Below are 25925 nucleotides of genomic sequence, written 5' to 3' on the forward strand. Positions count from 1 at the left end.
GTGGCTGGGTCCTGTTACCCCAGAAGTACTGTCTCACCATTCATGAATGAACAAACAAATTTTCAGTGTGACCATTGAGCATGGGCTGAGTCTCTGTGGAAGAAACCCTGAAACATAAACATGTCTGTGGACCCTGTGCCTACAAAATGGCTTACCAACGAGGATACCCCAAGGTCACAGCTGCTCTCTTATTCAATATTAATTGAAGGAAACCAAAACACATCAGACCAGGCAGGCTGTCTGGGGTAAAGAAATTGAGGACTATATATCTCTTTAAAATAGTCAAGTTCAAGATATTTCCAACCAATGTTCTAACCAAAGAAACGAAAAACGCAGCTATCCAACTCATGGGCTTTCTAGCCGTCACGCTGAGTTAAGTTTAGGGTCAGACCCTAACGGGGAGAATTTTATCTTATGATGTCTTTTATGCCAGGCAAAACTGACACTGTTCAACTTGACTACAGAACTCAGATCAAATTCAGAGCCTTTAATTAGTATTTTATTACCGAACTTCACAAAAAACTTAAATATAGAGAGGCTTCAAAAATTCATTGATGCTGGAGACAACATGATTTTTCTAACCCCTACCTCTAAGGCAATAGATATTCTAAGATGAATCTGCAACTATTTATGAAGCTTCCAACACCCTGCAGGGTTCATTCAGATGCTCTTAAGTGATCGGAGGTTGAGACCTGATTTCCTTCTCTTTCAAAGAGGGAAACTGGGGACTGCACATCAAAGATCAACGTCTCTAGGAAGTTGAAGGTTTGGGACAGTCTTCTCGGACACTCGATCCCAAACACGTGGAAAGCAGCCACCAAAGCAGCCAGAGCTGTGACACAGTCATCCACCTTGGTGAGCTTCTCTTTGTTCAGATACAAAGAAAACTCACAGCCGTTGATGTGGAAAGGGTTTTTAACTTCCAACACAGGTGTGGACACATGCACCTGAAAGGGGAAAGACATCACTATTGTTGATGTGTAAAACAGCTAAATGATAAAGCATGCCTGAATGTCGAACAATATTACACTAAGTGAGCTAGTTACAGTATAGCCTCGTCATACAATAAAACTACTGAAATAGGCCGCTCACTTTGCAAGTGAATCATATGAAGGTATAAAATGAATGGCCATAAACATACTCCATACCTTCTCATTCAGAACGACAAAAAGGCTGGGCTCATCCCCAAAAACATGTGGAAGGAGTAAACATGTGGCAGTCATCTTCATATCTGTCAAGGCAAGCATGTCCAAGTTTTAAAAATGGCAGATGGGGGGAGCTTTTGAAAACTGTACAAAAAAAAAACTATTAAAAGGTTGGGTTTGCTTTTTATTAAATTATCATCAGCCTCTGCTATGAATAGCAAGTCTTCGTGGATGAGTATTTTACAATCATTTTTGCATGTGTATGTATGTCCCACATGTGTGTCCATATGTGTATGCATGTTTACATGTGTGGGCACGTGTGTGTAGGTGCACATGCAAGTGTGTGTGGAGACCCAAAGTTAACATCAAGCATCTTGTCCCATTGCTCTCCATTTTATTCACTGGGGTGGGGTCACCTGCTGCATCTGGAGCTTGCACATCTGCTGGTCCAGTTAGCCGGCTTGCCTCAGGATCCTGCCTCTGCCTCCCAAATGCTGGGATTACCAGTGCTCACTGTACCTGCCCAGGTTTGCCATAAGTTCTGGGATCTAGAAGTCGAATCCTAATGCTTGCACAGCCAACAGTTAGTCTGATCATCTCCCCACTGTCACAACCATTTTAAAACCGTTTTTCTAATGAACTCTTCAAAACTTTAGAGTCAAGGGCTCTGTGCTGTGTCCGTCTACCAGATCTTATGGTGTTCAGTCTTGTGGTGTGTATTATAAAAGTAAAAGGTACCAGCACCTATAAAATAATTTTATAATAATGAGTGTATTTTTTTTTTAATCTAGGTCTTTTCTCTCCCTCATTTGAAACTTTTTTTTCCCTGTCTCATTGAATTGCACTTAGTACAATGAAGCACTTCTGTCTGGAGTTGCAGAGATGACTTAAAGCCCGCTCCCAATCCCTGCCCCTGCCCCTGGGGTTTACTAACACTTCAGCACCCCTTCGTCCTTGTAGTGTTTCATCTTCTCTTGCAGGGCTGTGTTGATTGGATTGTCCAGCACTGAAAAGGCAGTCAGTATATTTTCCGAGTAGGATTCCAGGATATGCCTTGTTTTCTTATAAATATCTGTTTTTGTGAGAATTTGAACTTCTCTGAACATCTGGTGGAAGAGAGACATAGATATGATGGGGCACAAGAAAAGGTTATTATTCTCTTTCCAGGGAGTGGATCGCTGGGTAGCATCACACTGAGCTCCCATGAATGATACGATATATTACTGAGTTTTTAGTAGCTTAGCGGTGGATGCAGGACAATAGAGGAAAAGAGCGGAAGTCTGAAGTGAACAGCCAAACAAATAATGGATATAAAATTATAACTTTGGAGCTGGGCAGTGGTGACATAGATCTTTAATCCCAGTGCTCAGGAGGCAGAGGCAGGTAGATCTCTTGAGTTTGAGGTCAGCCTGGTTTATAGAGTGAATTTCAGTATAGCTAGGGCTACACAGAAAGACCCTGTCTCAGAACAGAAGAACAGAAGAAAATGAAGAGAAGGAGGAGGAAGAAGAAGAGGAAGAAGAGGAGGATGGAGAAAAAGAGAAGGAAGAGGATGAAGAGAAAAAAACTTAGGGAAACTTCTGTTCTATCTTATAGAATTGGCTGATTTTTTAATACTAGAATGGAAAATAAGGCAAATTATGAGTTAACTTTGAATATAAATTCCATTAAATGAAATTCACAAAATGTCTATACACATGTGTACTGGCTGTTTGGGTTACATGCCTAAAATTCTTGGTGTATTTCTTTTTATAAACCATATTGTTGTCATTATGATTTATTTTTTTCAGCTTGATCTAGACAAAGCAGGGAAGAGAGGATCTCAACTGAAAAATGGCCTCTACTAGATTGGCCTGTGGGGATGGCTGCAGGCATCTTCATAATCACTAATCAACATTGGAGGTCCATGGTGACCCCTGCCTGGACTGTGTAAGAAAGGCAGGCCAGGGGAGTGAGCTAGTAAGCAGTGTTCCTCAAAGGTTCCTGCTTCAGTTCCTGCTTCAGTTCCTGCTCCAGGTTCCTGCTCCAGGTTTCCTGCCTTGGCTTCTCCTGATCATGGACTGTGCAACCTGTAAGCCAAATAAACCCTTTCTAAGTTGTTTCTGATCTGTGTTTTCACAGCAAATGAAACCAAGCTAGGATGGTTATGTTTCCGCAGTGTCCAGCAAAAGGCAAAACCAGAACACTACTGGCTTTTCAGAAACAACTCTTGAAAAATACCCAATCTTAGGACCCTAAGAAAGTGTTTAAGAAACTGTAAGATAAGTTTAACAATATATGCGCAGAAGACTTGGCTTCTAAGTTAAAGTAAACCCAATAGAAGCCTCTTGAACTTAAAACCACTTTTGCCTCCCTTTTCTAGAATTTTCTAAATTTAGCCTCTCGGAGAATTCCAACCCTACTGCCCTTCCTCCGTTGACAGAATGAGGTCATCAGACCTCCTATTCATCTATACCAATGTGAATTAATTTAGTCACCACTGTCCCAAAGACTGTACTATTTAATGTTGACTGTGGGGCCTCATGGGTCCTTAAATATTTGGGTAGACCATAAATTGATCAAGATCTGAAAGTTAAGGCATTTGAAACTGGGTCTCACATCCTCGTTAGGGCACAGTGCTCTCTCTCAGCGGAGAGCTGAGCTGAGCTGAGCCCAGCTGAGCGTTAGGAAAGGCTCTCTCACTGCACAGGCAGGAAATCAAACGTGAGGAAGATCAAGTCAGCCTCTTCCTTGGGCCCAGGGTCCATATTTTCCCTTTATTTTGATATAATTTCAAGTTGATATTAAAGTTACAATAAATAGAACTTAAGGATGCCCTTCATGAAGACCTACTAACAATAAACTGTAGACAGAATGGCCCTTTGCCCCTTAATTTTCCTAAGTACAAAGACACAATTAGAGAGTCTAACTTTCTCCCTCGTTCATATTTGTCAGGAGTTTCTTTCTTTCTTTTTTTCTGTTTTTTTTTTTTTTTTTTTTTTTATATATCCAGGGTTGCTAGAGAGATGCGAATACCATGTCTCAATACATGCGAATACCTTTGTCTCTTGCCTGAAACAAGGTTTCTTGGGCATTTTTGAAAAGTGGTTCATCAGTATGTATCTCTTCCTCTCTGTGATACTTTCCTGGAGCTTCTACATTTGAGGTAAGAATCAGGAACACTAAATGGGAATTTATCTCTATGTTAAAGATACTATCTTTTTCCTTCCTTCCTTCCTTCCTTCCTTCCTTCCTTCCTTCCTTCCTTCCTTCCTTTCTTCTTTCTTTTCTTTTCTTTTCTTTTATTTTCTTTTCTTTTCTTTTTTGTTTTTGATTTTTGATACTAGTTTTCTTTGTTCCTTTGTGTAGCTCTGGCTGTTCTAGAACTAGGTCTGTAGACCAGGCCAGCCTTGAATTTACAGAGAGCCACTGGCCTCTGCCTCCTGAGTGCTGGGATTAAAGGCGTGGGTAACAACTTCATTGACGATAATAGCTTTTCTCAGTTGGTTAAGTTGGAATCTACCAGCTCTTTCCACTTCCCTGTGTCTGAACATGTTGTATTAGATGAGAAGATATACTAAGAGTAACTATCTGCTATATGGGTTTTTGACAGAAGGTTTTGCTAGGGAGCCTATGCATTCCAGAATGACTTGGAACTCACTCTGCAGCCCAACCTGCCTCTGTGCCTCCTGCCTCCTGCCCCTTGTCCCCTGCCCCCTGTATCCCATGCATAGGGATTACAGAGGAGTGCCAGCACACCTGGCTAGCTCACAGAACTTTATCAACAAGATTGAATACCCGTTGATGCCAATATCACTGTCTTCACTGCCAAGTGGCATCTGGCTTATCTGTCTTTCCTAAGTGTATATTTGGTGCTCTACTTACCACAGGGCAGGATTTTCTCTTTGTCTACATTTATTTACTTATTTGTAATACAACATACTAATAAACTTTTATTTTGCTCAAAAGGATGCAAATACGAATTTCAAAAAATATTTATGTAATCTTATATGTTTTCATGTTTTCTAGAGTTTGCCAGTAGAAAATTGTCCTCTGACATAGTTCAATAGTTGGTGAAGATTTCCTTAATTATCCTAATATTTCAGGCTATATATATATATATATATATATATATATATACATATATACATATATATATGTGTATATATATATGTGTATATGTCTGTGTGTGTGTGTCTGTGTGTGTGTGTCTGTGTGTTTTAGCCACTGAATCCATTTGTCATCTAAGTGACTGCCAAGGTAGTGAAACATAAAAATCCACAGCTGCTTATGTACCTCTATAGAATTAGACTCAACCATACTGATGAGATGTAGCCTAGCTCACAGGCTATCTCTCTTCTCTCTTTTCATGTTTTTCACTCTGCAGCAGTATGGTCCACTATTATGCTCAGTGCAGACACTTACAGACACCAAACTCCCAGTGAATGACATTGGCGATGAAAGAACCCTTTGTCCACACCTTCAAACATTTTCCTTTGTTGTGTGTGTTGGAAGTTTTCTGCTGATCAAACGTAACTCCTTGGCTCCAGAGCTTCTCCTGTCTTGTCTTTAGATGAACTGGGACAGCAGGTTCCTACCACAGCACCACTTTAACTTAACTAAGAGATAATTAATTGTTGAAGCTGCTTCTCAGAGGAGAAAAACGTTGTAGCATCTCAAAGGGTATCTAGAAACGTGGGGTGTTTAATTTTTTTCTCCTTCCTCCTAAATCTCGGCCCCATTTGCCTTTTGTCATAGCCATAAATCCCAGTGGTAGAATCCTAGTTGAAATTTTAGACAGTCTAATAAGTGATTTAAAAATTTTTTTTTAAAACTTTCTGTTAAAAGAATTTTAAAGGAGATAAAACTAATGTTTATGAGGTAATGAAGGGTCAGGGTGAACAGCTGGGTCTCTTCCCTGACTGCCCGTTCTTCAGAACCTATATCTGGAGCACATCAGCTCTGAGAAGTTACAGAACAGCAGAGCCATAAGATCAGTTTATGCCCTGGTTGATTTTTCTCAATTTGATCCAAACCTGGGCTCGTCTGAGAAGAGGGAGACTCAATTGAGAAAATGCCTCTCTCAGATTGGCCTGTAAGGCAAGCCTCCAGAGGACAATTTCTTGATTGACGATATGTGTGGGAAGGGACAGCTTACTATGTGCAGGGCCACCCCTTGGCAAGGTGGCCCTGTGTTATACAAGAAAGCAAGCTGAGCAAGCCAATCTCCAGCTTCTGCTCCAGTTCCTGCCTCTAGGTTCACTGCAAGTGATGAACTATGATTTTACAGTGTACACCAAACAAATCCTTTCTTCCCCAGGTGGCTTTTGGCTATGGTGTTTTATCATAAAAATCCTGACCAAGACACTTTAAGAAATGATTTTATATTAGAAAAGAAATAGAAAAAAAATATTACTTGGGAAGAGTTCTGAGCATACTGTCTTAACTGATTCTAAATGCATGCAAAATGGAATTATTCGTGTGAGAAAAAAAAAAAACCCTAAAGTACAGACACCTCACCCCCCACCCCCCAGTGTGCTCCACAGGGAATTCTGATCCTAAAGACAGCAGTATCTGCTCTCTTGAAGGGGCTTCCTGCAGTTCTGACCCAACTGTCCTGCTCACACCCTACTGAGACTCACACTCACTGTCTTGCTGGGCGGAAAAGGAGGTGGAAGGGTGTGGGATGGAGGGTCAGGAGGGGAATGGACTTGTCACCAAGAATAGACAATGTTCTAGGTGCGTAGCTTACCTGGTAAGGGCACTTCAGGAAGGGAAACATCTTAAGAACATCCTTGAGAGGTGTTCTGCCGCCAATCATCTTTCTTCTTATTTCCAAAGTCTGGCTCATCCTCTTGTTTACTTCTGTCCAGTCCCTGTCTGCTTTCATAAACTCTTGCTGGAACCAGTTAATGTGCTCGTCCACTTCCGAATCTAAAGAAACAGATTCTTCCTGCCAAAGATTTTCCAAGTGTCAGTGGCTCTCACATTTCAGGGCAGTTGAAAACTTCATGAAAACCTGGCTCTCCGAGAGGCTTCATCTCCCTCTTCTTGATGTATACATAATTCTGTGCTGCCGTGCGTATGTAATCTCACTTGGCCTTGAGCATAGTTAACCAAGGGGCAGTCACTTATGAAAGCAAATGAGATAGGTACTTACAAAGGAATTCTAATCTATGCTCTTTAAAATATATATATTTATTTTTATTTGTGGGTATGTGGTGTGTGCCTATAAATCAGTATATATGCTGTATGGTCCAGGCAGTTATGAGCTTCTCAATAGGTTCTTGGAGACAGCAGCAAGTGCCACTAGCTTCTAAGCCATCTACCCTCCTAATATGTGGTCTTGACAGATTTAAAGAGTTACATTAATTCCTATTTACCTGGTAACCCAGAGTCAGATAACCCTGAAAATTTGCAATTTATCAGAGTGTTATTTCTGTGCATTTAATTCTTAGATGGCAAGAAAAGGCTTTAATTAAGGTTTTGTTTATTATGAATACATTTTCTCTTTCTTTCTCTCTCTCTCTCTCATGTATGTGTGTGTTTGTGTGTGTGTGTGTGTGTGTGTGTGTGTGTGTGTGTGTGTAGGGTACATGTGTGTGTACATGAGTGTATGAGTATGGAGGTCAGACATTAACATGAGACACTTTTCTTGAGTGTTTTCCATATATATTCATACATGAGACTCACACTCACTGTCTTGCTGGGCTGTGTGGGTCACTATTTCAGAGGAAAAGGAGGTAGAGTTGGGTAGGGTGGAGGGTCAGGAGGGGAATGAACTTGTCACCAAAAATAGACAATGTTCTAGGTGCGTAGCAGTGATGTATATATATCAATCAATGGACCTGCAGCTTACCAACTGCCTTGATTGGCTGAGGCCCAGGAGGCCTCTTGTCTTTACCTTCCCTTCAGTGGACATGGATTACAGGCTCATGTCATCATATCAACATGAATGCTGAAAACTGGACTCAGGCCTGTATTTGTGCTGTAACTACTTCAGCCACTGAGAAATCTACCCAGCCCTGTCTTTTTTTAAAAATAACTTTTTATAGATACTGAAAAACTGGAGGCCACCAAAATGCAAACCAACAACTGTTTTGTTGTTGTTGTTTTGGTTTGGTTTTTTGAGGGTTTTTTTTGTTTTGTTTTGTTTTGTTTTGTTTTTGTTTTTGTTTGTTTTTTTTTGTGAGAAATCATTGCTGTGTCATTATGTGCTGGGAGGGTAGGGAGTAGTTAGAAAATATCTCACACAGCCTTGGTAAAAACTTATAAGACAGCTTTGAGAAAGCAAGAAGGAAACCCTGTTAGTTTCATTTTGAGGAACTCAGTTGACATTTGAATGAAAGCTAACCAACAGGCTAGCTCACCAGGATGTAGACAGATGGTACCTGTAAGTGAACAAGACCATATATATCAAAGAACGAGTGGGCTTTGACATCAAAGCATTACAAATGTCTATCCCCATGTCTGTGAGCTCAGTAGGACCAGCCAGACATACATTGAGTGAATTCCTAGAGAAATATAGTTTATCATAACAGCTAAGAATAAAACTTCTCCCATCTTAATTTCATTAGAAGATAAAAATCGTTCCACAAAGAAGAAGGGTTTTAGAGCTCAATTCTACCTAACATTTGAAGCTGAATGCTCTAAATTTATGTAAATTTTGCCCAAGAATTGAGAAGGAGGTATAGCGGGATGTATTGGAAAAAGGGGCAGCTCGGTCTGGCTCTGGCTAGCTCCCTGGCTGCCACCATGTTCCCGCTCTATGTTCCCACACTAACAGTGCCAGAGGCACCAGCCTGGAAGCACTGGCCCTAGCTCCACGAGATGTTAGTGTGGCTGCTGTCTCTGCCAGTCAGCTCTGTGGAGTCTATGCCTCTAAGCATGGCTCAAGGGCCGATTCCACCACCCCCATGTGGTAGATATAACATTTCCCGTACCCGGTAGAAATGAGACTCTTAGTGCTAAAGATTATCCAATGGATTTATATATCAGCAAATACTCAATACAAGATGCCCACACAATTAGAATCGTAAACCCAGTTTCCTAACCTTGATAAGAATAACTGCTAGAGACACAATGGTAACATCTCCTGCCATCTTTCCTCTCCTCCTCCTTTTCTTCCTTCTCCTCTCTCCTTTCTTCCTCCTCCCAACTCTTTGCTCCACCTCTCTCTTCTGCTGCCCAATCACAGAGATGCATTGCAAATACAATGGACAAGAAAGGTTCTTGCAACAGGGGTGGTGGGGAGAGACTACCCACAGTCATTCTACAATACCTCTCTGATGTGACCATCAAATATAAAAGAACAGTGTGAGAGAGAGAGGAATTCAGAGCACAATGATGAACAAGGTCAAAATATCAGGAACCACGGACACTACTTGGGCTTATCCTTGGAAGCACGTCCATTTGATTTTGCAAAGAAACTAGGAAACTGAAGAGAAACGTGTTTGATTTCTGCATAACATTTCACACATTATCTTGCTGAAAACCCAATTTGGGAGTCACTATTATGGAAAGGTTTGCGACATAAGAGAGAAGTGTAATGTAGTAAAAGCTCCACAATTTACTTGGCCTGTCCAAATTTATGTAAACATCACATAGTATATGAGGCAGGTTGGAATGAAAACAAGATCATTTCAAATAATGTTGAAAAGGCATCTCATATAGTTCCACACGCATTTATGGTTTACAGAAAAATATTCATCAAAGTAAAAGGATAAATTGAAAAATTGTATTTACTGAACAAAAAATGTCTCAAGCTAACATCATTTTTTGAATGGCAAAGTTTTAAAAAAGAATGCTCCTTAAATTCATAGACATGGTAAACATGCTTATTATATTCTATCTACTGAGACAAGGAAAAAGAAACAGGTGCCAGAGAGATGACTCAGTGGGTAAAGTCACCTGCCAACAAACAATCTGAGATCAATCTCAGAATCCACATAGTAGAAGGAGAGAACCAACTCCATCAAAGAGTTGGACTATGTAGCCCAACATGGCACTCAACTTTTCAGTCCTCCTACCCCAGCCTGTTAAGTAATGAGGTTACAGGTATGTGCCATCTCACTCAGCTAGAAAATCATTTTACGATTTCAAAAAATAAAGTGCCTTTAACGTAATACATTGTAAATCTATAAAAAGACATTCAAGATGTACAAGAAGAAAATTAGTTATAAATAAATGTATGGGTTGGCCATTTACACTTAGAAAGAGTCCGCTTGTAAGAAGTCATCTTTTCCCAAAAAGAGTTATAGACTGAACAACATTCCTGTTAGTACATAAACTATCTGGAGCTAGAGAGAAGTTAAAAAGCACTTACTCCTATTTCAGAAGACCAGAGACTGGTTCCCAGAGCTCGTGTGTCATGTGACACAAAACTGCCTGTAACTGTAGCTCCAGGGGATCTGGGTGCCCCCTTTTAGCTCTATGGATTCTTACATGCATATGTGTATACATGCATGCAGACACAGATAAACATACACATAAGCATTTTTAAAAAAGATAATTATCAAAAGCAAACCCAGCTAGCATCTTGATGATCAAATTCTAAAACTCATTAAAACAAGACATAAAGCCCAAGAATGTGCCGGTGAGATGGCTCAGCAGATGCACAGGCCTGATGATCTGATGTCAACCTCTGGATCCTAAAAGCTGTCAAGAAAGCCAATTCATGAGAGTTTTCTTCCAACCTTCAGCTTGTGCACCTACATGCACACACACACACACACACACACACACACACACACACACAATTTAAAATTCAAGTACAAGGCTCCTATGGAAAAGAATAATAAGATTATTATAACAACAATATAATAAGAAGAGTGAAAGGTATCCAGATGTTTCACAGCTGTACACTCAAAGGATGCAGCTATGGTTGCAGGGGTAGATGGCCAGAGCAGCAGAGTACAACACACCATCAGAACAGAGCCAGGAGCAACAAAGGTGTGCTGCAGGACCCAGGAAGAGGAGAAGGGCTGTCACACAAACATTTAAGACATTATTTTGCTCACAAAAGAAAAAGAGTCCTTTATGGTTTAAGAACTTTAATGTTAAAGGCAAAACTTTTTTTTTTTAATTAAAGGAATTGAAGAATATATTTATCAGTTCAAGGTGAGAAAAGATTTTCTGAAGGCACTAGATCAAAAGAGAGAAGACTGATAACCATAACTGTATTAAATGACAACTATGTCTGTCAAAACACAAGCAGAAAGACGTTTTTTAAAAAAAGCACTCCGGGCAGTGGTGGCGCACACCTTTAATCCCAGCACTTGGGAGGCAGAGGCAGGTGGATTTCTGAGTTCGAGGTCAGCCTGGTCTACAGAGTGAGTTCCAGGACAGCCAAGGTTATACAGAGAAACCCTGTCTCGAAAACAAAACAAAACAAAACAAAACAAAAGCACAGACTGAGAGGAGATAATGACAATAGATATAATCGATAAAGCTCATATAAGTGAAATACTCATAAAAGATATATATTTATGATTCTTGCAAATAAAAATGCTCACAGGAAAATGGCCAAAGACATGAACAGGAATTTAAGGAGAAGTAAAGGTTTATAAACATTGCCTTTGAGGCTAGTAAAGTACGTAGTTTTAGATATTAAACCTCCTTACAGGCTTGTTTATATAATGTGACATTCTATACTGACAGACTACATGAATAGTTTTAAAAAGTCCTGCAATTTTTTTTTTCAGAAGTTAGCAATGAGAAAGAAATGTGATCTGGCTGTGTTTGTCTTCTGTACAAAGACTGAAGCGTTTATGTTTTTCTGACCAACAATCACAGAGAGCAAATCCAAAGCTTTCTAATAAAGACTGTTCTTTTCAAGCTACTGTGTGTTTTTCTAAAGCTGGAGTTTGCTTCCATAGTAGACAGGTTCCTTCACGTGGAGTAGTGCAGCCTGCACATGGTTATAAGACACTTGAACCTGCACAGTATTTAAGTCATTCTTAGATCATACTTAAACTTTGAACACATGAGCTGTCTAAAAGAAATCTCTTAACTTCATGGTAATTTCCACTCTTTGTTCACATACTGATTTCTTAATGATGAAAAGCCCTGTTTCTGATAGTGTTCTCTGAGAATATTTTCCTGGAGTAAAGCAATCTTTTCACGGCCAAAAAACCAACCAACCAAACAAACAAACAAACAAAAACCTTTAAACATCTTATTTTAAAAATTTAATTCTCCTTTAGGTGTGCTACCAAAACTATTTCAATGGCTCTGTGTAAAATAAAGTCTGCTGCTCTGGTATTCTTTATTGAGTGTCACCCTCCTCTGTTCTACCTTTATTCCAAGGTTAAATAGACTTGGGGACCCAACACGATAGGCACTAGGCACTCGTGGCTTCTGATCAGCTTAAACATGGCTAGTTCATATGAAGGTTTTGCTGGGAATAGTAGATTTCAAACGCAAGAACAGAATGAAGACCGTATCGTTGATTTTATAATGATCACACATCGAAATGATAATATGGCGACTCCAACTGGTTCAGTAAAAGACACGGACATCAATTTCATGTACTTTTCTTTTTCCTTTTTATATGTGGCTGCTAGAAAGCTAGAAATTACCTATGTGATTCATGTTGTGTTTCTGTTGGAGAGTGCCACGTTGGAAGCTGGGGGTTTGTTCAAACCAAATTCCAGGTGTGTGTGTGTGTGTGTTTGAATTGTATTGTCACTAAGTAAAATTTGGGAATGATGCTTTCTCTATTGATTCTGATTAGCCTCTGGGTTTAGCATGTAGGCCTGAGCATCAAGTGATCAGCAAGCAGTTTGCTCTATCGTGCTTCCAAATATTCAGCTGACTTGTAAAACTTCCCAGCGTTAGTAAATTAGCTGCCCACTGATGGCAATAATTGCATTCTATCTGGAATACGGTCAACTGTCAACATTTTTCTTCATTTTCTGCTGTCTAGTTTGGTTTTGAACCAAGAGAGGAACATCTGTGGAAAGGATATAAAAATAATGAGAATGAACGCAATTAATCACCATGTGTCAGCTGCAGCACGAAACAAATAGCCATGCCCCAAGAAACAGCCACAGGGATGCTGCAAGGATTCCAGACAAGCTTGGCACAACTTGCAAGCTACTTTACTTCTGGGCCAAACCAAGTAACACGGAGCATCACTTCCCAGCTTTCACTTGGGAAGCATGTCCATGCTAAATACATATGAAAATGTTTTAAAGAGAGGGCTGAATGGTAAATATAGTGTTGGTAACCCATCAAGTGGTAATTAGTTAATTTTCTTATTTATTTAGCAAAAGCTTGGAAAGCTTTGTGATACGAAGGCACAGTGAAAGACATTTATTGAATTCCGATGTCACTATCCTGTAGGTTAAAAAAAAAAGTTCAAATTCCCAAGTTCCTCTCCCTCAATAAACTACCATGATAGTTGACAGAGCATTGCACATCCCAATGGGACAAATGTTCACTTCAGTTCTTCCATGTTTCAGACTCTGCGAAGTGTCCTTCACCAATGTCTCAGGAAGGGAAGTGAGAAGCGTATGTGTTAATACACAGTGAAATATTTTGTTTTCCACGTTTTAAGCTGCTTTACTTCAGCACGTGGCAGTGTTCCTCACAGTTCCTCACTGGCTACAGAACAAAGACACAGACAGCAGGACCAGCCAGCCCCTCAGAAATGTTTCCATCACTCCAGGAGACTGACAGAAGAACAGAAAAGTCACAGAGAAGCAATGCCAATGATCAGGCTGGGTATGACTCTGCCATGAGGGCCACTTGATCATGGCTTGAGACTCTGTTAGCTAAAAAGGAGGTGGGTTTTTTTTTTAGTTGTTTTTTTTTTTTTTTTAAGTTTTCGGGAACAATAGAAAAAAAGGAATAATCTGACAATCAAAATAATATTCAAATCCTTCTTTATCTCTCTTTCTCTCTCTCTCTCTCTCTCTCTCTCTCTCTCTTTCTTTCTTTCTTTCATTCTTTCTTTCCTTCTTTCTCCCTTTCTTTCTTTCTCCATTGGGATTGAACCCAGATACTTGACATGGACACACACACACAGAGACACCCACATACACTTAATATGCATAATTAAAAATAATAAAGCTAAGAGTGGTGGTGTACACCTTCAATTCCAGGACTCAAGAGGCAAAGGCAGGCAGTTTCTCTATGAATTCAAAGCCAGCCTAGTCTACATAGCTAATTCCAGTCCATCCAATGCTATATAGTAAGATCTTGTCACAAAAATAAAATATTAACATAAAATCAACACGTCTTTTCTTTAAAAATGTGTTTCCCAGTGGCTTGTTGGGGTGTTTAAAAGAGGGCCAGAGGCTCTCCAAGTGATCCCGAAAAAGAAGAAACATTGTGTGGGGCTCTAAGATCCAGTGTCCCTGTGTACCCGAAAAAGAAGAAACATTGTGTGGGGCTCTAAGATCAAGTGTCCCTGTGTACACCAGAGATCACCATCCTTTTGCCAGACAAAGCAATACAACAGGACTCCTCCCTCCAGCCCTCTCCATACTGTCACAGCAGCTTGTAGAGGAGCAAGAAAGTGTTGGTACTGGTGTTCTGCCAGCTAGCCAGGGCTTAGGAGCTTATTCTGGCCCAGGGCTCCCATGTCTACACAGTACCCCTCTCCTAGTCTACAGTTCTACGAGAAGTCACATGCTACAAAGTCAACCTGGGACCAGACCATCAGGAGAGGAATCATTCTTCCTCTTATTCTGAAGTAGGTCACCATCCACCTGTCGACAAACAATGGCTTTACACTAAGCACGGGTGGCAAGCATTCAGGAAGAAATATTAAGCAGCAAATGCAGCGTGGGATGACAGGAGACCAAGAGGATGGCAGAGAAGAAAATGTCAGCAACTTGCACAGTTACCAAAGTTAGAGCACCTGGTTTGAGAATCTATAGTATTTGTATTCATTCAAATTAATCAAGTCGGGGTTTCTATCACTGAGATAAAACACTGTGATCAAAAGCAAGTTGGGGAAGAAAGGGTTATTTGGCTTCATCACTGAAGGACCTCAGGACAGGACTTCAAACAGAGCAGGAACCTGGAGGCAGGAGCTGATGCAGAGGTCACAGACGGGTACTGCTTAGTGGCTTGCTTTCCTGGTTTGCTTAGCTTGCTTTCTCGTCCACAATGCGCTAGGCCATCCTCCATCAATCCCTAATGAAGAAAATGCCCTACATCTGGACTTATGGAAGCATTTTCTCAATTGAGTCTCCCTCCTTTCAGATGACTCTAGTTTGTGTGTCAAGTTGACATAAGAGTAGCACATTCACTAAGAAATATATAATAAAATACAATTAAGAAAAAGAAACTCAACAGAATTTTAAAAAAGAGAGTGAGCAAGCTGGCAAGATGTGTCATGGGTTAGAAGTGTTTACTGTACAAGCCTAGTGGCCTTGGTCTGCTCTCCATAACCACCATGAAGATGGAAAGAGAGAACTGACGCCACAAAGTTCTCCTCTGACCTCCACATATGCACCTTGGCATGCACATGAGCACATACGTCATGGATGCCAATTATTAATTAATTTAAAAAGGAAAGGAAACATAGTTTCCAATGCCTGGAACTATAAATTATCTGGTTTTGGGTTATCTGGATGCATTTCACGGCACATGACAGGCTACTGCTACCCTGTTCTCAGGCTTGCTCTTGTTTGACCTTATTTCTTTTGACAGCAAAAGTCAAATGCTTAGTAAGTGGTGGCGTAGCTGTTGTATATCGATACAAGACGGGACAAGGAGCAACATGAGATCTGGAGGTTGCACAGACATTTTTAAAGATGGCAAACCATCCAGCTTCTTGAGGGAGTGGTCTGGAGTTTAGAATCCTGGCAAGATAAGCTAGTTTTGCAATCCCGTGGGCACGTTCTTAGTGGAGTGTCCGAGGCACTCAAGTCCACAGATGCACAGGTAGGGCACCAGTGCTGTGCTTGCTTTGGGCACTATAACCAAACAGCATAGTTTGTGCAGAGCTAAACGATGAGACTGTAGAAGGTGAGGACTAGGAAAAAGAGCCACACAAGGGATTATGGATTATAGATTATGGAAGTTTATGGGAGAGGACTAAGAACCCTGCATTTGTTGCTTGAGATACCTTCCATTCTTGTGCCTATAACCAAAGAAAGAAGTGACTACAGAAAACAAATCAAATCAATCCCGTCTCCTCCCGAATATCTTCCTCTAAGGGACCAATCACTCTTCTCTGCCTTAGAATGTGTGGGTGGCCTCCTGTTTCTTGTCTGCGCCAACATTTTGCATCTCTACAGCATATGAGATAGATTTGTTTTTCTGTAGTGTGGACATATTGTATCAGTCAAGGAACTTTTAAAATATGAGAATTACCCAACAATATCTAAGGCCAAACATCTTTGATATTCAAAAACCTTAAGAGAGCTATCAGAAGGTCAAAGTGGTGATTGAAAGTAATTTAGACAATCAGTATAAGGTACTGCAATTCATGACATGAATCTAGTGTTCTGCCAACTTCCATAATCATGTTCATACATTTTTTTATCACCACATGAGCTAGAAAATATATTTAGAAATACATGGATTCTGTGTTTCATTTCTTAAAAGCTTATGACTTTATAGAATACAAAATCATACAGAGATGCTCCAGACTTTAAGAAAACAGCAATTTATAGCTCTATTTGGAAAGAGGAGATATGTAAATACTTCCAGTGGGATTTCCTTCCCCGGAAAAAATGTCATTACTTAGATATAACCCATCTCCTTTTAGTTTAGATGGCAGGAAAGTAAAAATCTGTTTAATTACAAAATAAAGCCTAGTCCTGAAAAATTCAATTCCCTGTTCTTTTTAAATTAATGCCTCTGTATAGGCCTTAGAGGGATCTATCCCATGATATAGGTACCACTGAGGGTCTAGAAGAGAAGACACACACACACACACACACACACACACAGTTCTTCTAAGGTGTTTTGACAAGGGACAATGTACAAAGAGGACTCAAAGATGTTATATGAACTGAAGGAAAACATCAATAGAGACTTGTGCCTCTCAGGGTGATCTCTGATGAGGGACACATGAAGTTTCAACTTAGGGGACAGTTTTTATTTATTCAGTTTTATCGGTTAATCAATTCCAAAGTGTTTCAGTGTGATATGAACCACAGGAAAAGTAGGGGGTTGGAACTAAATTTATTTATTTTTAATTCACTTAGGAAGGAACTTCACTTTCAGTGTAGTTAAAAAAAATCTGCTTTTTGAGGGAGGAAACCAATTTGTGCACAATTCTTATGCAGCAGTGCCCTAGAGGTTAAAACCTTCAATCTTAGAGAAAAGCTTACCACATGTTAAAGTGGAGGTGAAATATTTAAAAAAGAATGTTTACAGGGAAGGGAAACAATAGGATGTCCTAAGGAGAGGTGAAATATCCTATATTTCAGGGAAGCTCTCTATGATAGGAAGTAAATAATTCACAATAGCTCAGGAAATCCCTGAAACTGGCTAGATTCACTAGCTCCTTCCTCCTCAAGTGTAAAGATGGCCCATAGAAATTCTTAGATATGTCTACATACCTGGAGAAGCAGAGATCAGATGATGTGCTAAGAAGGCTCTCAGACAAGCTGAGCTACAAAGACCATCCAAGCCACGTGAAAAGAACACCATTCAACCCCAATGAGCTGACTATAATCATGCAATAAGCTTTAGGCTCCAAGCTTTGGTGAGTTGTCACCTATGCTGAGGTGGTGAGCTTTGGTAATGCAGCTGTCTCTGAGTCATTTCTGCTCCTGTAAGTAACCCTTTAACCATATTCCTGTACATAAGCCCCCAAACACTCATTGACTCATCAAGTTAGACATTATCTGTACTTACTCTGTCACCAGTGTCGTATCTGGGGTGAAATCTCCTCAGGAATAATGTAATATTGTTCTTTTCTGGAGAGACATTTTAAGAATATCTGCAAAATTCTTATCATGATTTTAATTCATTTTCTGTCCTTTTTCAAAAGTCAATGTCTCATTCTATAGCTTAGACTAAGCTTGAACACTCTGCCCTCCTGCCTGAGCCTCCTAAGTGTGTGCTTCCATAGCCACTGCGGTTTTAGTGTGTATCTGGAATTGTACAAGCAAAATTTCTAAAAATTTTCCTCACTAAATTCAGGGCACCCTTCAGTGGTCTTATCATTTTGTCAAAGGAGATGTATAATTAATAGTATCGTAACTGACTTAGCACAGGAAAGCCTCACTTATAATTTTAATAACATACTTAAGCAATACACCTCTGAAACTTTACATAGCAAATGATACTGGAGTGAATGGCTTACAAAACATGTTAAACATATGTCCATGAACTGGAGCTCTTAGAAAACTATTATTAAAACTGAGCTGATAAAATAATAAACAAACGTACCAGATGAAAAAATAGAATATTTACATTATGTACATTCTAAAATATAAATGTGTAAAGAATCAGGATTTATATATTTCTGTAGATTAAAGTGAAAATGTAATTGGGAGGGCAAGAGATTCAGCTTCTATATTTAGTAATTTGTACAGTGTTTTAAGAGTTCAGTCTATTATTATAGCTAGCAATTTGTAATTTAAACAGGAAATTTTTTTTTCTGGGGACATCTGGGGCTCTGAGTAGTTAAAGAACACTTGTTAAGACTCACATGGCTTCTCCTTGGTGGAGAAGGAGTCTCTAGGCTTTGCCTGTCCTCAGCTTGAAGCTACTCACACCATGGGGTTGGAAGCCTTCTGAACCAGTAAGTAGGTGAGGGAAGCCAGTCTGGAGCTCTGTACCCATGCTTATGGATAACTGCCTCTCCAGAACCTTGGGACTGCCGACCACCTAATGTGAGCATTAAAATGGTTCTATGTGTAGGAGCACAGTTCAGTAGAAGAACATTTGCTTAGCACGCACAAGACCCTAGGTTCAATCTCTAGGACTTAAAAATCAGTGACTAAATTCATGTTAAGATTACAACTTTCTGTAGTAATATGAACATCACAACACCTTTGCAAGTTGGTGTGATGGTGCAGGTCTGTAATCCCAATACTTTGGACATAGAAGCAGGAGGATCAGGGGTTCAAGGTCACCTTTGGCTCAATAAGGATTTGAAGCAAGTTTGATCTCCAGAGACATTTCAAACACTAAGAGGAAATGAGAATCGTAACGGCAGTACAGAATGAGAAGAGAGACAGTTCCTGAGAACCAGAACCTAAAAGGTTTTTCCAGTTTCTTTGAAGGCTGTGAAGAGCATAGTCATGAGATGTATATTAGCAACTTGGTATCCCAATGATTACTGACAACCTTTAAGAAACATGTCAGCCATGCAGACCACTGATTTTGTTGGTAACTTTTAAAGGGCATCTCGCTTTGCTTTCGTGTTATAAATTATTGTCATGTCATTGATCAGCCAAACTTGTCAGAGTGTTTAGGATTCAGACTTACTTTTATCTGCACAATTTTAATCTTGTTCAACTGTATATCAGCGAGAGACTTCCTTGTCTGGCCTCTTCGGTGTCCAAATTTACACTTATTTCTCATTACTTGTTCATCATCTTCTATGGGTCTCCGAACATATTTAAAGCGATCTTTGAGGGCTCGTTTCCATAAAAACTGTATAAAATAATAAAGCAGGCCAGTCAGTCTTTAAAAAAACTTTGCATAGCTCTGTAGAACAAACTATACAGTCTTTGTATGAGACCCTTAGGGTTGAAATGTCCTTCATCGGATTTTAATAGAAGCAATGACTCAGTCCTTAGATTTAGCCTGACAACAATTTTGTGTTCAAATTATAGTTCCTCAATTAGAGCTAAGAAATGAAAACACAACAAAAACAAAAACAAGCAACAAACCAAACCAAACCAAACCAATGTACTTTGTCTTGTTCTGAGCATATGGAACACCGAGAAAACATTAGTTAGAGGTTTGGCATCTAGCTATTGCCACCGCTGATGTCATGGCCCAAGTCCCACAGTCCTTAATTTTTAGAAACCTCTGTAGCCTAGATTGGGAAGATTCACCAGTACTAAAACTACTATGTACTAACCAAATACCTTCCAATAAGTAACCCGTTTAGCCTAGGTTCTTCAGCTACCAAATGAAGCAGCATGATCTTTCCTGACAAATGTGCACACATATGTGTGTGCACACGCACGTATGTGTGTGTGTGTAGGTGCAGATGCAGGGGTGCATCATACGTATGCACTGTGCATTTAAAAGCCAGAGGTCAACTATGAACTTCGGTATTTTTAAGAAGCTACCTACTTTGATCTCTCACTGGCCTGGGGCTTAATGACTAGGCTGGGCTTGCTTCAGGGATCTGTTTGTCTCTGCTTTCTCAGCACTGGGATCATAAGCATGCATGCATCATCATGCTACTGACATGGTGTTGACTATCTAACTGGAGTCCTTATGCTTATATGGCAAGCAATTTACTGACTGAGGAGAGAGAGAGAGAGAGAGAGAGAGAGAGAGACAGAGAGAGAGACAGAGAGAGAGAGAGAGAGAGACAGAGAGAGAGACAGAGTAAGAGAGAGACAGAGAGAGAGAGAGACAGAGAGAGAGAGACAGAGAGAGAGAGACAGAGAGAGTAGGCAGAGGGAGACAGAAATAGAGAGAATACTCCTAAACTGTGTTTTTAATGATGCTGGGTAGTCATGCCTTTAATCCCAGCCCTTGAGAGGCAAAAGCAGTCAGATCTCTGAGTTTGAGGCCAGCCTGGTCTATAGAGCCAGTTCTAAGACAGCCAGGGCTACACAGTGAAATCTTTTCTCTAAAAACCAGAGAAGATGGAAAGAGGGAAGAGAGAGCATGAGTCTTGGGAGTAGCTATTTGTAAAAGATACTTACAAAGTGTCATTCCTAAGGCATTTTGGCATCTGGCCATTCCTATGTAGGTGTTCCACAAGCTCAGTCTGGGGCTGCTTTATGCTTTGATTAAGCTCCTGGGCATGGCATGACTCAGAGATGCTCTGGCATCTCCCCCAGGCTTGGATGTTCTGCTATTGCTAGCTTAAAACAGCACAAAGCCAGGAGATAGCTTGTGGTTTTTCCTCAGTCCTGACATGAACTAGTTCAGATCGATTTGTTTGTGTTTCCCACAGTTCAGAAAGGACGGGAGCTCTGCTGCACCCGTAGCCATCACCTGCTTATGAAGTGGACAACTCTTCAGCCTTGTTTCACACATCTCTCAAATACAAGTGGACCAATTATGCAAGCTTATCCACACGAGCGTTCATTCTGTGAGTTATGAGTGCCTGCTCTGAGCCCCACCCTGTCAGCTACTCACACAACAATATGAGTAGGTGAATTCAATAGAAAACAATTGTGCTGGAACACAGTCATCCCCCATTCCCAGAGTCTCCAGCTAAGGATGTGAAAAGACCTACACAGACATGGCTTCCTTAATCATTCTGAAATCACTTGCTCCTTGTGATGTGACATAATCTACAGCCTCTGGCAATGTCTTAGTCAGGGTTTCTATTCCTGCACAAACATCATGACCAAGAAGCTAGTTGGGGAGGAAAGGGTTTATTCAGCCTACATTTCCACATTGCTGTTCATCACCAAAGGAAGTCAGGACTGGAACTCAAGCAGGTCAGGAAGCAGGAGCTGATGCAGAGGCCATGGAGGGATGTTACTTACTGGCTTGCTTCCCCTGCCTTGCTCAGCTTGCTTTCTCATAGAACCCAGGACTACCAGCCCAGGGATGGCACCACCCACAATGGGCCCTCCCCCCTTGATCACTAATTGAGAAAATGCCTTACAGCTGGATCTCATGGAGGCATTTCCTCAACTGAAGCTCCTTTCTCTGTGATATCTCCAGCTTGTGTCAAGTTGACACAAAAACCAGCCAGTACAGGCAGGTAAATACCTTATGTTGCAAACCCAAATATAATCGTTAAGAAACATAAGAGAAGTAAAGTGTGTGCATCATCTTACATGATGCAGGGGGAAAAAGAAAACCAAAAACAACAACTTGACCAAAAATGAAAACCAGGAAAAACAGAAAAGGACAAAGAGACTAAATTAGAAAGAAAGAAAAAAAGAAAGAAAGAAAGAAAGAAAGAAAGAAAGAGAAAGAAAGAAAAAAGAGCTAAAAACAGGAGAATCAAATGCAATGCATAATACGGATTGTATGGGACACTATGCAACTCTTATTAATTTTCATGGGCATAAAAATAGTATTTTTGCTATAGAGGAAAGTGTCCTGCTAAGGCCTTTGCAAAAGACTGGAAGGTATGGCTCTGTGGTAGTGAACTTGCCTAAAATATACAAGGCTCTATGTTCAGTTCTCAGTATGGTGAAATTAACCCAAAAAGTAACAATAACAGCAATAAGATGTTTAGAGTAACTTGTTTCTAAACAGTCATGTACCACAAACAACACACAGGAAGAGGATAAATACAAGATCTTATTAACTGATGAATCTGGAATAGTAGCCTGAGAATGTTCCTCCTTTCTCCTCCCCAAATTTCATGACATTTGAGGACATATGATTTAACTGGAGTGGACAGGAAGTTACGCACACTTAGTGGGCACCAAGTGTTGGGAGCCGACTTTTAGCAGAAAGCGGCTAGATCATCTTTGCAGCCATCTGGAACCATATACCCTGATAAGAGATTTGGTTTTCAATAGCCTACAACAGCTGAAGCACACTCTGATATCCCACATATTTTGTGTTGCTGTTTACTGCTCCCAGCTGCAAGGCGCATGTGGTAGCCACGCCTGCAAGGCATGCAGTTCACGTGCTGTCCACGTGCTATCCAGGCCATATATGCCCGTAAGGTGCACGTGCTATCCACGCCTGCAAGGCGCAGGGTGCACATGCTATCCACGCTATAGATGCCTGTAAGGCTTAGGTCATATCAACACCTGCAAGGCACGTGATATCCACGAGCCTACAAGGCACGTGGCAAAAGCATATAAATACCCCAGATTTCCCTTCAATAAAAAAGACTTGAGACTTGATCAGAACCTCTGTCTTGTTTCCATTCTTCACGTCTCTTCCCCTTCCAGCCCCACTCTCTCTCTTGACCAGAGCACTTAGCCCCGCAAAGTGTTGAGGCAGAGTGCTGGGTCTCAACATCCAAGGGTTCTACTTAGTGTCTCATGATGCTCGTGAGGATTCACACCACAGAGAACTAGAAATCCTCTGGCACCAAATGTAACCATGTGAAGAGAAATCTTGGTCTTGAATACCTACCATAAATCACAGTGTAGATTTGAAAATTTTCAAGACAGCTTAAAATAAAAATCTGCCTTAAACATAACCAAGTACCCTTTCTCTTCCACTTTTTCTTCTTCATTCTCTTTTATACACACACACACACACACACACACACACACACACACACACACACACACCACAGGCAGCTGTCTCAGTATTCCTGGGCATTTCCTACATCATGAAATTAGCATGAACATAATTTCATATAGAGATATAGCAAGAGTTTGGGTAAATACCTATCCATGCATCAGCCTTCTCCACTTAGATCTTTTAAGTGTGCAAATGAGGCCACAATCTGCTAAGCTATTTTTCATTTCTCTATATTATTTTTATATAGTATCTTGGAAGATGTGTAGATTAAATACCCACAGGAGCCCATGGGAGCCCACAGGGCATTAGACAGTACTTTGTAGGTATCTCACTTCAATAACCATAGATGTAAAGATCAAAATGTAATTGGATGGCAGAAGAGATAGCTTAGCAAGTGAAGGTGCTAGCAGCTAAGCCTGATGACCTGAATTTGATTTCCAGGACCTACACAATGGAGAGTCAGGGGAGAGGGGAGTGCACACAGAGAGAAACAGAAAGACAAAGATAGAGACAGACAGAGGAAGAGAGACAGCAGAAGAGAGACAGGAAGAGAAACAGAGAATAGTATTTTAAAAATACAGCTTATTATTTGCTCACTGGAAAGACTCCCCTTTATTTTCAAGTATCTCTATGCTCCCTGAAATATATGAAACAATGTGTCAGGGAAGGCCAGTTTTGCTTGGGGAACAAGGACATGAAAGCAATCTGTTCACATTCACTACAAACATACCACCCCGCTCCTAACTACATAATGCAGTGTCAGAGACTGAAGCTGCAGAGGTGGGGTTCACAGAGATAGAGACATTCCCGAAGTGCTGTACACCATGTCACTGACCAGATGGTCAACACGGTATTGTATCTTGATGAAGAAGTACAGGGTTAGTGTTACCCACGATGCCATGACTGGAGATGTCAGAACCCTAGATTTTTTTGTTGCTGTTGCTTGGTTACACTACTTTGTTTTTAGAAGGGGAAAAATTGGGTCAGTTTATGGCACACTGTACATGCAGAAACACACCTTTTAAAAAATGATGGCATCCTTTGTGAGCAAGAGTGGCTAAAAATCTAGCCTTGACTTGCTGTTGTTTCCAGATATGGGATGCCACATCTTTTCTGAGTTTGGGGAGTAAATGAGACTCGTCAAGGTCTTCCGTCATTCTGAGTCTCCTTATTTTGTTCATATATATTAAGCTTTTACCTGAAGACAATGGGACAGTGATAGAGAGAAAGGGAAAAGAAAAGAAGAGAAAGAGGAGAGAATGATGGGGGTGGGGAGAAAAAAAGCTCCTTGCCTGTATAGTCGAGATAGTGAGATGCAGAATCTCTAACATGTTAAGCAGGTTTACCAAGGTGGATTTATATAAGGATAGACACAGGAGTAGCAATATATCTTCAGGTCCACGTATCTACAGTTTCTCATTGTTGTTTCTTACATCATACTTTCCTGTCATGAACATTAAAGTACTTTGTACGTGTAGAGTTCAATAATGTTAGGCACATTTCCTTTGTTACAATGAAGACATGAAGATGTCCCTCTTGTTTTGCTTGACACAGCACCAGGTTCCCTTCCAACTCCTGGTCCTCCTGCCCCTGCTGGCCAAATGCTAAGAAGTCTGTTTGTATGCCGAGTCCCTAAGCTTGCTTGAGAAGCGATCCTCAACCCTTGCTCTCCATCAAAGCCTCTGGAATCTTTTGAAAGCCTTGGTGGCAGGATCTGTCTTCACATCACTTTAGTCAGAATCTCTGGGGCCCCTGAAGGGTAAACGCTATGAAACTTTTTTTAGAGCATCCGTAGAGTCTCCCTACTCCAGACAGCAGAGATGGAGAGGGAGGATGAGGACAAGACCTCAGAGCCCTTCAAGGGCTTTAAGACAACTTCCCTTTGATTAGATCAGAAAGCAAGACATGTTTCCAATCATCTACTGCTCTGATGCAGCCATGTTCTGCTGGGCATTTCCAGTCACTCAAGACCTCCCGATGGCTTTAGAAGAGGGCGGGAAAGATGCTGACTCACAGCTGAAGGCAAGAGAAAAGAGAGAGCTAAGGCAGAGAAACAACAAAAAATATGGAAGCAGAGAGAGAGAGAGAGAGAGAGAGAGAGAGAGAGAGAGAGAGAGAGAACAGGAGGGAGGGGAGGGAGGGAGAGAGGGAGGGGGAGAGGCATAGAGATACAGATACATAGACACACACACACACACAGAGGTGGGGGGAGAACACAAATTCAATTCTACACAAAGAACTACAAGCAACTAAGAAATTCTGAGAGTGGGAGAGACAGTCTTTCCTAGGAAAGAAAGCACCAGTTGGTTATTCAATACCAAGTGGACAGCCCGGAAAACACATATATGAAAGTATTGTACAGACTGAGCAGTTGTATTTAGGGATATATATTCATATATGAATATGCATATAAAACAAGAAAAGTGAGGCCATGAATCTGAAAGTGCAGGGAGTATGTGAAAAGGTTTGGAGGGAGGAAATGAGTCAATGATACAATTATAATCTCAAAGATAAAAGAAAAAT

At 40.6% G+C, this 25925-nt stretch overlaps 1 protein-coding gene across 1 annotated transcript in view; it reads right to left on the reverse strand.

Annotated features, from left to right (window-relative positions):
- Nucleotides 1-334: 334 nt before the first annotated feature.
- The window catches only part of Samd3 (sterile alpha motif domain containing 3), a 44786-nt gene continuing 19195 nt past the window's right edge, over nt 335-25925 (reverse strand). Inside the window, 6 exon segments of the mRNA XM_076927473.1 lie at nt 335-728; nt 730-947; nt 1149-1231; nt 2080-2251; nt 6877-7077; nt 19530-19697. Coding sequence (XP_076783588.1) covers nt 671-728; nt 730-947; nt 1149-1231; nt 2080-2251; nt 6877-7077; nt 19530-19697 — 900 coding nt within the window. The 3' untranslated portion in view covers nt 335-670.

The sequence above is a fragment of the Arvicanthis niloticus genome, chromosome 30, assembly GCF_011762505.2.
Source record: "Arvicanthis niloticus isolate mArvNil1 chromosome 30, mArvNil1.pat.X, whole genome shotgun sequence".
NCBI classification, from domain to species: Eukaryota; Metazoa; Chordata; class Mammalia; order Rodentia; family Muridae; genus Arvicanthis; species Arvicanthis niloticus.